This window comes from Idiotropiscis lumnitzeri, chromosome 9 (assembly GCF_059441095.1).
Source record: "Idiotropiscis lumnitzeri isolate Australia: NSW breed Sydney's pygmy pipehorse chromosome 9, RoL_Ilum_1.0, whole genome shotgun sequence".
Classification (NCBI taxonomy): Eukaryota; Metazoa; Chordata; class Actinopteri; order Syngnathiformes; family Syngnathidae; genus Idiotropiscis; species Idiotropiscis lumnitzeri.
In genome coordinates, this window is record NC_142399.1 from 5,527,936 (window position 1) to 5,546,235 (window position 18,300).

At 41.2% G+C, this 18,300-nt stretch overlaps 1 protein-coding gene across 9 annotated transcripts in view; it reads right to left on the reverse strand.

Moving 5' to 3' along the window:
- LOC148329963 (uncharacterized) overlaps nucleotides 1–18,300 on the reverse strand; it is a 269,796-nt gene that overhangs the window by 202,176 nt on the left and 49,320 nt on the right. For 8 of the 9 annotated variants that reach the window (XM_088304302.1, XM_088304299.1, XM_088304300.1 and 5 more), the window contains exon 3: nucleotides 13,693–13,744. In XM_088304302.1, coding sequence (XP_088160428.1) covers nucleotides 13,693–13,744 — 52 coding nt within the window. Of the gene's footprint in view, nucleotides 1–8,903; nucleotides 9,563–13,692; nucleotides 13,745–18,300 lie in introns of those variants that run through there. The other variant, XR_015845018.1, reaches the window with a different exon arrangement.

Genomic DNA, 18,300 nt, shown 5'->3' on the forward strand with positions numbered 1-18,300 from the left:
CAAAAAGTTTGTTGACACACCTAGAATTTCACATAACTTTACATCGTTTCTGCTTTAATTGGCTATTTTAGGACCGGAGCGCCATCTGCAAATGTAAGGAATGAGAAACACAAAGCAAATATAAAACAAATGTGCGCTGATAGAAACATAAGTCATAAAATCAGTAGCGCTCAGCAGCTGAGGCTGAAATGTGTTTTTTGATGATTTCGAGGAAATTACACATGCAGATGTATTCGATTCTAATGACTGCGCTTGCATGCAATCAGTGTCGGAGAGAGGCGCAACACTTGCGTTGCAAAACCACATTTATTTTCGCCTGTTATGTCCGTGAGTTCTGATACACGGTGAGAATGATGCTCATCAATGCGCTCAGATCATATTTTTGTCCAGGTGAGGATATAAAAATAGAAAATAAAGGGCAGCTGTCGGGCTCAAGGCCCAAATTGGAGATGGGAGTGAGTGGTGGACGTGGACTGCTTCACCTGCATCTGTCGTGTCTTTATCTGCGGCTGAAAGGTCGAACGCTGCCAGACTGCAGCTGACTGGCTCAAGTGTAATCAAGCATGGACGACTTTTTCTGACACACGCACACACACGTGCACACACACGTCTAACCAAGCTATTTCCTGGCGCTGACACTTTGTCATATGTTACAAAGACATCCCATCTCCTTCAGCGAACAGCATGGGCGCTTACTAGAGTGGCCTTGCTAAAAGGGACAAAGCCCAGCTAAAAATAAATAAATAAATCATAAAAATGATGCTTATTAAATTAACAAAAAAAAATGATTGGGGCTCATTTAGGAAAATTCCAGACTCCTCTAAGTATAAAAGCCGTAGAATTCACACAAAATGGCTCTTTCGAAGCGGGGTTATAATAGTTTGATATTTTTCATTCAAATTTGTTTGGGTTTGATGTTTATTTTTTAAATTCTGTTAGTTTCAATTAGTTTTTAGAACAAGCTGGTTTGTCTTCAATAGTTTTTATTTTTCAAAAATGCTTCGTTTTAGTTTAGGTTTTATGATTAGTTTTAGTTTTTTCCCCAAATACGTGGAGTGTTTGTTGATTACTGTGTAATAAAGTAAACTAAAATTCTCAAGCAACTTTGACCTTCCTTCTTCTGCAACTACGGATGTACAGCAATATCAAATTAACTACATTTAAAATGAACACTGAGAGCTCATGTATGAAATTAACTGACGGAGATAAAAACATTTTCGCCATAATCAAGCATTAGTTAGTTTTTGTGAGTTATATAAATGTAGGAAAGTTAGCCTTTTTTTAATAATAAAAAAAGCATTTTAGTTTTTATTTTATAGACAAAAAAATATTTTTCAAGTTTAGCTTAAGTTAGTTTTCATTCACTATTATAACCTTGCCAACTTTCTACAACAATTTCATTCTTAGGACTGTTTTTGTTATGACAACACATGGCCAACCAGTTTCATGTTTGTTAACAAAACTGGTGTCTGGTTATATTTTTGTTTGAACTAGTCTCACACATTTTCATAGTGAATGTTCATTTGACAACATACTCCGCCCACTTTAAATAGCATTGTCAGAACAATGTTTTTCTCTTTGTAGAAGTGACGAGGGATGAACAGATTTGCTTCATCAGTCCCACAAAACCGGGATTGTTGAGGAACAAAAATGAGAGGAGGAGCAACAAAATTCCAAGGTGGTTTTCACAATACAAGCTCAGGCGTTGGAAAAAATATATATAATAATAATAATAATAATACCCAGGGATGGTCATATAGGACAAGTAATAAAGTTGAAAAGTTTGCCCGCATGGGATTACTGCAGCCCAAAAAAGGCTGAATCGACAAATGCGCTGCAGAATTTCTTTAATCCTGTAAAAACCTGCAGTCATTCACCCTTACAAATCGGATAGAAAATGTATAAATATATATATATATTTTTTTCTTTTATGTTCAAGTGTTCGGAAAGGCGTGTTGCACTACAGCTATCCAAATGTTTTTTTTTGTTTTTTTAATAGAATACAGTATGTAAAGTAAATTCATAGCAAATGTCTTGATAGTTGCAATTCAGTTGTCAGAGTCCTACAATGAATGTTGGGTCACTAAACAATCCCCCCGAAGGCGAGCGCGAGATCCCAACCTTAATCGCGATGAAAGCATACGAACCACATGTTTTGGATCGTGAAGGAGCGGTACATTTGCAATTCGGGCTTTAAAGTTGAAAAAGTTTGGAGAAACAGAGTTCTAAATTGTCAACAAAGCGTCACCCTCAGCTATTTTGGAGACAAAGACACAGGGCAGCGAAGATGGAGAGGAAATGGAGGTAGGACGGGAGGATGGGAACTAAAGTGAGATTTAGGAGAGGAGGGAAGGGTGATTAGTGGGCAGCTGATGCATGGAGTGAGGCGCTGAGGTGAAGATGGAGCTGGGGGCAGGTGAGGTAAAGGGGAGGGGGGGGGGGTTTGGGGGCGGGGTGCTCACGAAGGAGAGAGCGAGACAGTCCATCACAGGAAGAGTCTGGGCGAGAGAGGAGGAAGGACAAAGTTTAAGCAGGATTGATCACCTGTGTCCGTCTCCGGAATAAGGCTTGGGATGTACATCATTAAAGAGGAGCACGCTCCCACAGCTGAGCTGCATGGAGGAGGGCTTCGGTTTCTTATTGTTACTTTCGGGGGAGCTCATACCAACCCTGTCGTGGGTATGTTTTTATCGGTCGCTAAACCGAACCCCGGCACCTTTGGAACGAGGGTGCCGTCTGTGTTTACGGTTTAAACGCCCTTAACTGGTCGCCAGCCAGTCGCAGGGGACACACAGACACCATCCCTGAACGGGAACCGATCCCACGCCGGCCGAACACAAATCTGGCGCGTGTACCACCACGCCAGGGGTCGCATGCAATATTTTAACATTTTTAAAATTGGTGACAATTTGCAATTTTGGTATCTTTGCAAGAAACATGAAGTCGTGCATGATTTGCCTGCGCGGGCCACATAAAATGAAGTGGTGGACCGGATCTGACCCTGGGCCTTGATTTTGACACCTACACCATCAGTGACTCAACCTTGTATCATTAACCCTAAACCTAACTCAAATCTGAATTAATTATTTTTTTTAGTGGTCTGCTAAGCAAAACACCCTAACCCACATTTCTAGTTCATAACCTCTTATAGGTGACGATTAACTCCAAACGCTAACCCTGCCCCGGTTCAGTTTTTAGTAGTCTCTGATGTGACCAATGTAGAAATGGCAAAATCCAGGACAATATATTTGCTAAGTACAGCTCAGTTGTATTTAACTTTTAAGTACAATACAATTTCATTTAATATTTTACAACTATTTGTTTTCAAGGTTTCATTTAGAATGAATCATTATTAAAGTTTTTTTTTTTTTTTCATTTTCTTGTATTCAAGCACAGTGTTAATGCTCGAACTGTGCAATGGCTTGCGATATTGAATGCACTTTTCAGGAATGAAATTCCCTTTTGATGACACTTGGTCAAATATTTTTTAAGTTGATATTCCGTACGAAAGTTTTGAGAATACTCACTTTCCGGTATTCAATAAATGAATAGCATCATATGGCACAAACTTTGTTCATCTTCCCAAGGTAGTACATCAAGTTCTCTTCATGTATGGATTAGCCATTTGGGAAAAAAAAAAAAAAAGAAGTAGTACACTTGAGTGCAACCTTGCAGGCAGAAGAAAACATGTCGGTTGAATGGCAAGCTCACTTGGAGGAGGGCCAGTGAATTAGAGCGTGGAGGACATTGTCAATGGCTTTACTATGTTAAGTGTGTGTATGTGTGTGTACATCCGACTCCATTATCATTACTGTGATTCATACCACATGCTGGTGGAAATGGACGAGAGAGGAAGAGGACGGCGAGGATGGCGAGGGGGAAGAGGATGTGGCCACCGCGGAGCGTGATTGTAATGACAGCAGTGAGGCCGTCGGTGCAATTATTGGGGGAGGGGGGGGGGGGGGCGCAATCAAGCACCACTTGCGCACAAATGCTTTGGAGAAAGTGGGCGAGGTCAACAACTTGTTGTATTGTATCTCGGTCTTGTTTGCCATCACCGCTCATTATTCTTGCTGTTTGTGCACGTAACTGCAGGATAGTGAAAGCAGCGTTACGAAATGGCTGTACGCAACTGCTGTTTCATAAGGCTTCTATTTTTTTTTAACCTCAATACTGCCGTTCATAGCGCATATAAAAATATATTAGTCTTAGTCGATATTATTATGAAGAAAACTGCAGTGAAATGTTTGACGTATTTGTGATTATTTGTATTCATTTTAATGGGATTAAAAAAATTGCTGAACTCTTGAGGTAAATTTATGATCAAGTAATCGAAAAAAATTTTTTGCCTGATTATTGGAAAAATGACATTTGTAGCGTATTTTCCGGACAAAAAGCCGCTACTTTTCTCTAGATTTTGAACCATGCGGCTAATACAATGGTGCAGCTTTTCTGTGGATTTTTCTTTCAACGGTAGGGGCGCTCTATAGTTCAGAAAAAAACGCTAAATAAATCGAAATGTTTTTTTTTTCTCTTGGGTCTGTTCTGTTTTAATTATCAAAGTTGATGCCATGTTAAAAGGCACTGTTTTAACAATCGATTTATATACCATAATATGTGCGTTTTTTTGGGGGCGGAGGGAGGATTTTCCTCGGATTATATGCAGGTGCGCCTTATAGTCTGGAAAATACAGTACATAAAATTTAAGGGAAATAATCAGTGATTTAAGTAAACTTTTCTCCATTAATAGGCGTAAAAACTCTTGAAAATTTGCCCGCCTAGCAAAAAATAAATAAACTCCATGAAAGAAATTTATTGTTCTATTTTCAAGACTTTCAAATTGCACCGTGACAGTACAAAAACATGCCAATACCCCAAAATGGCCTGGGCTGTGAGGGCCCTTCACAGCGGTTGCTATTGTTGTTTTGATAACAAATCTATGCGACGATGTTTTGCCTAAACATCTGGATATTGGTCTGTTTTACTGCCACTTCTCTTTCCTTCTCCCTTCCTCACTATAATCTGTACACCTACTTCTATACAGTGCTATGTGTCTCAAAAAGAGGGGTGAAAAAAAAAGCAGCATGTGGTATTTGGATAACCAACGGCGTAAAGCTGCAATCTTCTTGTAGTCTGCGATGGATTTAGTGGCACAGTCGGCCATCATCGTTCATCTGAAGAGGCCGACTTTAATACTCTTTACACCACAGTTCCTGTTTGCGCTCCCAATTGATTTGGAGCCAGCCGCACGACGTGATCCAATAGAGGGATTTTCTGATGATGTAATATGTGCGGGGAATGAAACAATGCCCGGGCGAGCCGGGCATATTCCATTATTCACGTCTTATTTCATCATTTCACGTCAGAGCGAGTATCGGGGGCCCTTTGTTTGCGCTGCATTTGCATCCATTGCCATTCGGGTGCAAGTTATTTAAAAATGGTTTGGATTTGTGAGATTGACTGGAATATATTAATAGCTCAGGTCAGGACCAAGCAGAAGCCAGGGAATTTACTGATTGAGCAGTTGGTCAAATATTTTAAAAAGATAAAAGCCACATGGGGGCTGATAAATAGCTTTGACAAACGTTTCAAGCCACCTTTCATCGATCTTGTATCATGATAAGCTATAGTTTTGCAATTCAATCAGAAGATTACGACAAACGGTGAACAAAAATGTATCCTTGTAACCCGGGCTTGTTACCTTTTTTTGTTTATTTGTGTGTGAATGTGTCCCACACTGCACTGACTCAAAATGTTACAGTAGCCACATGGAGGCTAAAATTAGCCAATAAATGGCTCAGACAAAAATGTTTGAAAAACAATAAACTAATAAAAATGTAGATCAATCAATTAATGTACCGTGATAGACTGTAATGGTTTTGCCTGGTGGGAACATTTGCAATTCAAGCAGAAACTGTGAAAAAAACGGTTTCAAATTTCAACATTGACCTCAGTTGAACACAATAAACACGTGTTGATACATTCCAACATCGAAATGTCAGTGACCCCGAATCACTAAAATTAAAAGTCATCGTTTATGTTTATTATGAATCGAGTTGGGGTTTTTTTTTCAGATAGATTGATTCAGAAAATATTTTCAAAGCTTGAGCTGGAATTGTATCGCATAATCCATTGGTCACATTTCAAAGGATAGCATTGTGATTGTTTACAGAGTTCCAGCGAATCAGACAGATTGAATCATGTGGGTTTTTTTATTTTCCACAGAGCATGACAGCATTTAAGATGACATTTTTTTTGTTTAGCAACAAATCAAAATATAATACTATGAAGTTTTTCCCCACAGTGTGAGTGACCTTCACTCGTCAACACCAGCTTGCATGCACATGCTGCTTACTAAATAACATGGCAGAAAGAAAAAAAAAAAACTTTGAAGAAAGGCCACAAGATGACATTGTTATTACAAGGATGATAACTTTGTCGTCGATGCTGGATATTTTTTGTGGTTACAAAGTGTCTGCTGATAAGCCAACATCCACGATAACAGCGAAACCGACAGATAAGAAGCAGTTCTATGCCTGTCCATATAGTCAACTAAACACATCATTAGAAATTAAATCAACAATGTTAAGTGGTGATAATGATCAGAAATTTGATAAGTCTCTTAATTTATTTTGGGAATATTATTTGTCCAGGAGACAAAAGAAGCATATGCAACCCCTGAAAATGTATGAATGTTGGATGCTTTAAAACATTCGACGCAAACCAAAACTCAACATCAGTTTCACTGTTCGACATAAAATTGGGTCGACGTGTCTCTCACAATGGATCAAACAAAAAAAAAAAAGTCTCAAGGATGATATTGAGCCGGTTGTTGTACAGTTTGGATTGAAGCAGACACGTATCGGCTGTATTATAGCTCATTACTGTGTCATTACTCAAACTTGATCATTGTTAATAATATTATACTTCCCACTTATTTTTATATTTGGGAGTCCTGACTAGCGATGGCGAATAAGAGTTAGTGGTTGATGCAAAAAAAAAAAAAGAAAACATTATCATTTTGAAAATGCAAAGATTTTAAAGCCCACTTATAATTATTTTGAAAATTAAATCTAATTATAGCAATGTATCACATAGCAAACAAGACAATGGACTTTTTCTAAATACAAATTTGAGGTTCGCATGTTAGCTTAGCCCTCGGCTATTGTTCCAGACGATAGTAAGACCGAATCAAAATGTCCAATCTAGTCCATAGAGGAGCCTACAAGTGCGCTAAAGTCATAAAAATTGACTTAAAATGGACAGAAAAGTGTCTGCTTGAGCTTTGACTCCGATTCACCGGCACTGATAGCGGCAATAAGAACATAACACGGCACCATTAAAAGCCATTACTAGCGTCGTCATTGGGCCATCTATGAGGTGGATAACGACGCCGTTTAACCACACACACACTGTTTTGTCCTCCACGCACATACTTGGGAGAGGGCTTGTCTACTTGGTTTTGCGATGCCGCTTGTTCCCAAGCGAGCGCTGCATCTCGGCGTGTCATATTTGCGAGCGGCCGCGATGCGAGCGGACAGCCACGTCACTTGCAGTGACTCGGCACAAACTTACCTGCTGCTGCTGGCGGCCACTGAACATGACAGCCGGGGTGCGTGTGTGTGTGTGGGGGGGTGGGGGGGTGGGGGGGTGCGTGTGTGTGTTTGTGTTTGGGCCCCCGGGTTTGCGAGCGACCACAAACACGACCTGCGTGTGAAAAGAGGAAAGGACTGCTGCCGATTGGAGGATGAGGACGAAGCATCCTTGTCTGAATGTGTCGGAAAGCCATTTCCAACTTTTGGGGTTTGGTAAAGTTTTTTAGACTAACATGGCTGCTTGAATGCAAGATACCAAGCTTCCATTTTTATTTTATTTATTTATTTATTTATTTTTTTTGGGGGGGGGGGTCCTCTCATGATACACATGCCTGTCCAATTTCATGTTGCTATACAAACAGACCATGAGGGATGGATTTTAAAAAGAAAGAACATTTTCAAATGTGAGTTAAACTTGGATGCTGTGCTGCGCCCACAAGCTATGGCTAAAAGTAAAATATTTGACAATTTAACACAGTCCATGATATGAATTAAATGTCATGTGAAGTGACACTGGCTTCGGGGGCTGAACCCCCACACCACCCAAAAGATAAAAATCATTGTGTTTTATGGCAAGTCAACAAATTTGCCACAATGCGCCAGCAACAAAAGGCGACGAAAATTAATTTTCCAACTATCTCATATGAATAATTCGGTAGCCGTGTGAACTTATCGCTGACAAGTTAGGCTTTGAATGACTTCTGGAAATTGACAAAAATGGCCCTAAATTGGCCGCTTGGCACTAAAATGGCAGATTTCCAGTCTCTTTTCAGGCATGGCTTTCCATTTCCAAAGAGTAACCTCTAATGATCGACTCGTCCGTCCTCGACCTCTACTCACAGGGGAATAAAGGAAGCAAATGACCACATCGGGACAGAAGTTACTGCATCTCAATGGCTGTAGAATAGCCACTTTAAAGCAAAGTGGCAGACTTCTGTGCCTTTTTAGGCATGGCTTTACATTTTTTGTGGGTCTGTTCAGTATTGAACAAAGTTCATGTTGCTAAATGAAGGTGGCTTCAGGGGGTGAATTTTAAAATGAAAATAAAGTTTTATTATGGGAAGTAATCAAACGTTGCCATCGTGCTACAGCAACAATGTTACTAAAAGTACAATGTCTGGAAATGTAAATGTAATTTATTTCAAATGCAATAACAATGGGACAAAACATCTATAACAAGCTTGTCTTTCAAAGATGGAAAAACATGACCATGCCTGACTCAAACTGACGGACTAAAACAGATTTTTCAAACAAACATGTCAGCCTTACAGTTTCTTTTCAGCCATAAGTTATTTTGTGGGTCTTGTGGGTTTTTCTTTCAAGCAGGTTTTTTTTGTGGGTCTCCTCATGATAGAGCTGCCTAACGGTGCAAAGTTAAGATGGCTCCGGGGGCTGAATTTTAGGAGGCGTTTGTCGTTTAATGACCTGGTAATGGCTTGGCTTTGAAACATAATTTTTGTGGGTCTTATCAAGACAATGCTGTCTACCAAATTTCAAGCTACTGTGTTGACCAAATCTTGGGACTACTGAATTTGAGAAGAAATCATATTTTATGGGCAGTTATCAAACCATGCTCCACCTATAAAGAGTGACGAAAAGTCACTCGCAAGTCTTCTCAGTTTAGCGTTGGCCATCTGGCTAGCATTTGTGGTGTAAATTTTCACAGACTCTCTCGGGCAAGTCCATCTTTGAATGTGCAGTTAGAGGAATAGTTCCTGGTTTGAGAGGAGGGGATTTAGAGCAGTGGAGAAATTCCAGTCTATTCACTGCTGGATTTACACACATCAGTGAGTTGAGAGGAAGCGAGGAAGAGGAGGATGAGGAGGAGGAAGGCAGGTTTTCAAATGTCAAGTCCTCGGAGATTAACAAGCCAGCGAGGGAGGCCCGAGCTTCGATTCCACACCGCTTCTCAACTTCTCCTTCCGTCCGCCTCTCGCCGTCCCCGCAATACGACAACCACCGCGACTCTGCTAACGCACACACATTCTTGTCACATCCTTTGCACTCACTCGCATCCTCGCGTCTCTCTCAGCGCACATATTTTTTTATGTACACTCTATAGGGACTCGAGCAAAGAGGGCCAAGGAGTGAATACATTAACTCCGATGGCACTCACGCGGATGTGCAGACCTCTACAGAGGCCAAAATTCCTGATCCTAAACGTGAATTGATTGGGGTGCTTCGGGTTAATTCCGTAGGAGGAGTTCACAAAAGTACGAGCCCTGGAATTCACCCAAAATGTCTTCTTTAAGCCAAAACGACTGACATCGTGCCCAGTTTCAAGTGTGGGTCCTTGAGAAGTTTTTGTGCTTCTTGTTCAGACAGACAGGGGCCCCCGTGAAAAATGGATGAAACTAGTGTGCAGGGCAAAGACTTTTCTAGTACACACATAGTACGTCCCCGCGTCAATTTTCATTCCACCATGGCCATTCAAAGACCAACAGATGCATGACTCCGCAGGAGCCTGTGTAAATGTTGTAGAAACACATTTATTTTTTCTTAATTCAATTCAAAATGGTAAATCTCAACTCCATTTCAGTTGACACGTCAGTATTTGACACGGTACAGCACCTCTAGAAAATAATTTCTTTTTCTTATAATTAGAGGTCACGTTGGCAAAACAATCAAATTTCAGGGTGAAAGAATGAAATCTAGACTATTTTTATTGCCGTGAAATGTAAACAAATCTGTTGACCAAGACGGCATGTATGAGATAAGCTGCATTTGCATACATACAGATGCAGCAAAAGTTGTCTGAGGCAATGAAAATACACATTTTACAATATCAGTATACAAAACGTATCAACCTTTGCGCATGCAGACTATATTTGCTAACTACCAAACAAGTTCTGCCTGGGATAGAATTTAATGAAGCACTGACCCCGATTCTGGCTGTAGATTCCATCAGCACAAATCCGATGTTTTCCTGGCAGGATAAATTGATTCCATAGAATGAAAGTGTGTGTGCATGTGTGTGTGGGGGTGTGTGTGTGAGCGTGTATATGGTTTTCAAGCGACAGAGACCTGGTTATACAAGCCTCGTAACAACAAGCGCTGATTATATGAAGAGCTCACTTAGAATTAGAATTAGAATTAGAAATCCCTTTATTGTGATCGGGAGCCGGGCTGATGATGTAATTTTTTTAAAAGCTCAATAAGTTCCATTTGTCCAAAGAATGCTGACAATGCGGTTGGGTTAACTCATTCACTACCAGCCGGGTAAAAAAAAAAAAAAAAGTGGATCTTTGACGTCTATAGCCGTCAATGGCAGTAAATGAGTTAAATATTATTGTTGTTGTTGGATTAAACTTGGTTAATCTTCTGATATAACAACACAGCTCAAAGCCCTTGTAGTTCCAGAACAAATGTCGAATGATGTGCACATACATACGTGCGTATACGTATATGTAAGGTATGAACATAAATCCGAAGAGACAGAAGAACACACAAAGGCACACGAGAACACACGAGGATACAATACACGAAAGACACGTAAAAGAACAAATACGCATGCGAGAAAGAAAAACCCACACATATATCGAATATCTGAAAGCACTCATGGGCTACACAATGGATTTAAAAATAAAAAAATCTCCATCATGATTTAAAATGAAGACAAACTGAAGGTGTGTCTCTTAGTGTGTCAACTGTCCTCACACAGTTCGGGTGCAGGATTGGGGGAAAAAAAAAAAAAAAAAACATCAAGCAGCTCACATTGTATTTTTCCCAAACACCAGCGTAGCATTCCTGACATTTTACTTTTTTACCGAGTCGGCCGTGTGACATTTTCTCACAGTGGCTGGTCGTGGCGAGAGGGATGAATGCTAATCATTGACGCTCATTGCGGAACGCTGCCAAACTCTTGGGGAAAAGTAATAGTTCCGGGCCGGCCAAGATTCATTCAAAAAAATCGAAATGTCACACACTCTGTGTGTCCAGTCGGTTTGTCCTTGTGTGTTTGTCGAGGCAGCATAAAAATGCAACAGACGCTTGTAAACGCCTTTTTCTTGGGCCAGAATGCACTGAGACGGCAGTAATATACTTGGATGTCATTTTGCTGGCAATAGCTGGCTCGTACTTCAACGACATGGCTGGACAACTTAAATAATGGAGGCGGACGCAATTTTTCATTTGTGCTACTGGGTGGGCACACTTCGGACCATGGGATGTACGGTAGATGTATGACAAAAATGCTATTTTAAAATGGACAAAGTACGTGCAAAATACGTTTTTGAATCCATGAATTTTTCACAATAAATTTTGCAATGCATGCATAAAAGATCCAACAACAAAGGCTTTGAAGCAAACGACAACAAAAAACCCATATTGTATATTTTTTTCCCCACTGCAAAAAAATTACCATTAAAGGACGGCACAAAACCACTGAACAAGAATCCAACATTAAGTGCAAGAGCTCATTTTGTACATTACACACACACACCCAAAAAAAATCTCACAAAAAAAAATTCTTATTATTGACGTAATATGTTTGTCCTGCAATTTATTCCAAATCTGAAAAAAAATTATTAGTACTCATATACGGCTGTATAAAGAATTCTTTATACTCCCGCGGTTGACCTCTACGCGCACGTCGCTGCGTCAATGTCCAGCAATGTCACAAAAACGGCGGGAAAAAAACATGCTACAAGAAAATGTTGGCGTTAGGAGGGGCCTGTAACAAATTAATGGCCTTTCCATTCATATCCACACGGAACGTTGACTTGAGACAAGAGTAATTTGAGTTAGGAGCACCGTCTCAGAAAACAAATTCAACTCCATAGTTTGAGAGAGCTTCATTTAATCTGTACATACGCTGCGGTGGCGTCATTTTTCAAGGCATTCCACAGTGGGGGGGTTTGTGTTTGTCTTATTGTGTGCTACAAAATATGACAACTCGCTTACTCACAACGCATGCTAATTGTCCCCGGAGCCCGCCACGCGAGCGCTCATTGAGCGCTAATTGCCGCCCGGAGGGAACACGTTACGCCTACCAAAAAAAAAAAAAAAGCAACACGGATGCAGCACTTGCTCTTATCATTAAAAGCTAAATTGCTCATTTGTGCCAAGGAACTGATAATAACTGTTTTCCCGTTAGGGGAATTGAACATGCATTGATTCTTATTGATGAGGCCGGTCATTGGACCGGACTTTTCAATTGTCAGTTCACCGACGGGAGGCTTGACCTACATGCACAAAGCAACGTGTCCTTAATTCACACTCACACGCAAATTGTACATTCAGACTGCGTCATGAAATTAGCGTTCATTATCGAGACAAATCTTAACATTTCTTTGCTGGCGTCATTTTTCTTTTTTTGCTGATGTTTCTTCCTCTTGTCAAAGAACCATTTTCATCGTGCAATCCTTTATGCCAGCATGATTAGTGATGTGCCACGGGAATAAAAAAGTAACAATTCTTTGAATTAAATTAAAGAAATAAATTAAAACTTCGAGAAGTGATGAACAAGCAATGCACACAAGCGAGACAAAAAATATATAACAATCATATTCTCTAAACACAACTTTGCTCTTTGAGTTTGCAAGAGCTCCCCCTACAGATGACAAATGCAATTGCCACTAAAGTCAAATGCAAATCATTCGTGTCTTGACGTGCATTTGTTTGGAGTGATGTGGGACTTCACTCGCTCCGTAAACCATTTTCCATGCAGCTAGCGCCTACTCCATGCTCCTTGTGAGTGTTTTCATTTTCTATTTGTGTGAGTGGTTGCTTCTCCTCATTTCATTTCAGTTTAGTGAATTAAATAATGTCTGTTCAATGATCCTTGCAAGTGTTGTCATTTGGTGAGTATTAATGGTCATTTTCCATGCGATTAGAATTTGCTCCATGCTCCTTGCGAGTGTTTTCATTATTTTGTTGTGTTTTGTCAATAAATAGCTGAAAGTGCTTCGGAACTAAACTAATGTTGGTTCCATGTTGTAATTTGAACCTTTTTCATTCATTTACCATGTTCGATTGAATCAAATTCACATTGTTCAAATCACAAAACTTACAAGTTGGGGGCCTTCTAATTCAAGGTAGATTTAGAGATTTTGAAGGGACACCATAAGTGGAAAATAGAAATGGAAAATGTCACTACCTTTTGGGTGTTGCAAAAGGAAGGTCACCAGTTGAACTTTGTATCTTCTCATCTAACAAACAGACAAAAACAACAAAATAAATGTTAAATAAACAAAGCAGCAAAGGTCAGACAGGGAGTGTTCGCGAGCGAGAGAGTCTGCATTTCCTCCGTCACATCTTCTTATCGCCGCCGTACTCAGACATGTGCACTCAGTCAGCAGTCAGCAGTCAGCGATAAGATAACGACAGGAGATGGACGAGCAGAGCAGCCCCGCTGAGAAGAGTGGTGCAGAGTAAATAAAGAGTGTGTGGGCTTCTTTAGCCTGCGTCTGGTTGGGGAGGGGGAGCGGTGTGGGGGGCTTTCCAGTAAAAGAAAACATTACGCCGAGTTGATGATGTGGACGGATATTTTGGGGGTGACATATTCAGCGCCTGGCTACAAAAAAACAACACGAGTGTAAATGTTTAAACGTTTGCTTCCGAAGTGATTGAGTGTTTACATGAGCAAAAATGATTAAATCTTTAATTACCCAGGCTTGTTTTCAAAGGGGATTGGTAATCTCAGCGTAAACAAAAGCACTTTTCCCTCTGAGCCTCCGTCGGTGAAGGAAAACACACCTCGGAGGAAGCCCGCCGAGAGCTGCGGGGGTGCGACAGCTGACAATTGCGCTAAGTTTGGATTCGGCGACGGGCGACCAGCTAATTGAAGCTTGCAGCTCACGGCTCGGGTCGCTTTTGAGCTTGTTGTCATGGCGCCGTTCAGAAATATGTACGTGCCCAGCCAATGCACAAGAGAATTCCTAAAAAGCGAAGTGGGTGAGTGAGTGAGTGAGTGAGTGAGTGAGTGAGTGAGTGAGCAATTTACCGTCCTTTGAGCGATGACTGAGTTGTGAGTGAACAAGTGAACGACTTAGTTGTGAGTGAGCAAGTGAGTTGTGAGTCACTGGTAATTGAGCATATTAATGAGTATGTTGTGACTGAGTGAGTAAATGAGTTTTAATTTCTGAATAAGGGACTGATTTGTGAATGAGTGAGTGAATGTGTTAGTTGTGATTGACCCAGTAAATTAGTTATCAGTTGTACTAGTTTTGAGTGAATAGAGAGTGAGTGAATGAGTTTTACGTCAGCTGTGAATAAGGAAGTGAGTGAGCGAGTTGTTCGTGATTGAGTGAATACAGTATCTCAGTCAGTGTGGAGTGACTGCATTGGGACTGAGCAAGTAAATTCTGAATCAGTGGCAGAGTCCGTGAGTTGCAAGTGACGTGTAAGTTAGTGAGTTTTCCGTGAATGTGAGAATGAGGGAGTGAATGGGTTAGCAGTTTTTGAGTGAATTGTGTGTGAGTGAGAGAATTAGTGAGTTGTGCCGGAGTGAGTAAATAAGTCAGTGAGTGTGTTCCTGAGTTACTTGTGGCTAAGTTAGTTATGACTGAGTGAATGAATGAGTTAGTTGTGAGCCCTCATAAGTGTGATGGTGGGATATTTTGGGATGCCATAGAATGTTGAATTAACTTTTTGGGCAAAGTCATCGCATTGTTGCTTTGTCTTGGTCTTTATCTACTTTCCAGAAAGTACATTGGAACAGATAATCGCACGGATTTGTCCCGCAATAGCTTAGTGTTCGGCCCCGAGTGGCCCTTCACGCAACCAGTTCATGTAATGCAGAAATACTGTTACTGTGGCGCTATTGAAAAATCAAAAGAGCCACATTTGCATTGGGTGCGAGATGCACATTAGCATAAATTTAAAACTTGTTTTTCTTCATCGCAGCAGACATTACAAAAAGCCCACATGGGTTCAAGCAGATGCAAAATACTGAACAAGAACAAAAATAAGAACGCTTTTGACCGCTTCAAAGTCCCACCGAGCTGCGGCACCTCGGCAGGGATCGGCACCTTCAGCACCAGTCAGCGGTTTGTCGGAAAATCATTTTTACACCTGCAGGCGGAAGGGGAGAGGAAAGGGTGTGTGGGGGGGGGGGGGGGGGGAATTCTATCTCCTGCAGAGAAGCTTTGTTCACGTAATGGAACAATTGAGGAGAAAGTGAGGCGAATAAACCGAACAGCAGAATTCATATTTGAGGCAAAGAAACACTTTGGTGCCCCATTGACTGCGAATTCTTAATTGGCCTCAGCCGAGGATTATTCAAGCACAACAGCGACAACTCCCGAACACTTTTGTGCAGTTTCGTAGCGGGAAAGAAAAACAACATCAACAAAGAGGAAAAACACAGGAAAGTTCACCAAACAAAAAGCTGCCAGTTGTGGTTTAAAGTGCGCAGTGCAGCGCGCAAGCCACCGCTGCAGTGCTTTAATTGGAATGAATGGAAGCAGAATGCGAAAGAGTGAATGAGTGAGTGTGTGCTTGCCTGTGTGAGAGTGCATGAGCGAGCGACTTAGTTGTTGACCTTTGAGTGAGTTATTTGTGTACTAGTGTTTGACTGGCTGAGCCCTGAGTGGGTTACTGAACAAATGATTGAGTCAACACTGAATGAGTGGCTAAGTTGTGAGCCAGCAAGTTAGTTCTAAACAAGTGAGCAAAGCAACTTTTAATTAGTGAGTGAGTGAGTGAGTGAGTGAGTGAGTGAGTGAGTGAGTGAGTGAGTGAGTGAGTGAATGGCTGAATTTTTGAGTGAAAAGAGAAAAAGAGAGAGAAAAGAAAGAGGAAAAAAAAAAATCAAGATTTATTTATCATATTTTCTGAACTATAGAGCGCCCCTACAGGCGAAAGAAAAATCCACAGAAAAGCTGCACTGTTGTATTAGCCAAAAAGTAGCGGCCTATAGTCCGGAAAATACGGTAACAAAATATTTGCAGTTTGTCACTTGCCACCACTTTAAGTAAGCTCTTTGTGAGCGAACATTCCCACAAAGAATTAAAAAGTGGCACCCCATTCATAATGTCTCACATTATCCTCCTTGAGACAAGCAGCCAATTAAGTAATACACACAAAAAAAAAACATTTAAATGTTCTTTAACACTTCTGCCTTGGCAGCGGTGTCGTATTTGGTTTAAGCTATCCTGAATCCCTCTTGAGTGTTTATTAAACGCGCAAGCTCACACAAATCAAGCGTGTCGCCTCTTAAAAAAAATGTCACCTTCCTCGTTTTGGATGAGGAGGGGGTGGAGGGCAGAAGTCTATTTTCTCTCTCTCTCGGTGTGTTTGTCTCAGAGGCTCCTTTTTCCCCATTCTTCCATTCACACGCCGTTGCTCTTTGTGCAACGCTGATGCATGCAGACGAGGCGAGGCGCTGATTAAATGAGTCCAGAGTGGTGGCGGAGGGAGAAGGAGGAGGGCCGGCCCATGTTTAGCGCATGCAGGGCGGCTGATTAAAGCGTGAGGCGAGAGGCCATTGCTATGCAGCGCCGCTCCTCGTCGCTAACTCGCACACAAGGCCGCTTCTATGCAGCGCTGGCTTTTCATTGGCCGTCTTTGCCCATTTTGACTCATTCACTCTCTCGCCTTGATTTTGTTTTCTTATTTATTCCCCAACTATGCGTCGACCTTTTCGCTTCTCATTTGGGGCGAGGAGGCCCCTTATGAGGCCCATTAGCACAGACAAACCCAATCAGATGACGTTAAAATGGAGCCCGAGCGGAAAGGCAATTGTAATGTATAATACATCTGATTTTTGTTGTTCCAAAATGGATTTAATACATTTTTTGCCTCGAAATTATATTTCATATTTCTGCAGTTGATTAAAATGTGTCTTGCAAAGGAACACACATCCATTATCTGTACCGCTTCTCCTCACAAGGGTCGCTGGGGGTGCTGGAGCCGATCCCGGCTATCTTCGGGCAGTAGGCGGGGTACACCCTGAACGGGTTGCCAGCCAATCGCATGGCACACAAAGACAATCACACAGAGTGTCCAATCATGCATGATTTCGGAATGTGGGAGGAAACTGGCGTACCCGGAGAAAAGCCACGCAGGCTCGGGGAGAACATGCAAACTCCAGACACGAAGGCCCATTGTTGACGATTCATGATGAGCAGAGCACAAACCAAGTCAAAGGATTAGTCATAAAACACACGTTCATGAGCACATTGGCCTCAATGATTCGGAAATGGAAGATCCTTATCCAAACCAATTGTCAATATTGTGATATATCGCAATACTCACTCATTATAAAATCTATACAACAATCAATATAACAATAACTTCGCCGCACTTCGCTGAAATTAATTATAGGCATCAAAAGAGTCCCGTTGATTGAAGTTCTAATTAGCCATGTGCATTCATTTAATTATCCCGATCGAGCTTGGGGAGGAAAAAACAAGTCACAGTTGATAAAGTTAGATTGAGATGGCAGAAAATACCAAAGAGCAATTCACTGAACAATTAACAGCTCCCTCGCTGAAATGAAGCACGACAAGCAGGACAAAAAGACAATGCAGCCTTAAGTTCTGAGCAGATGCAAAAATGACAAACAGACGGCTAATAGCAGTGACAAGACTCGCCGGTATTTGCAAAAATTTCCAGATGATCATCAAAACAGAACCATTTCTTCCTTGGACTGTTTACCAAAATTTACATTTTAGTGGTTGGTTTAGTTTTTTGCTCTCTGTAAAGGTGGTAGGTTTGGAGTGGTAGGTTGGCGGTGTTTGCCGAGTGTTTTTTTTCTTCTTTG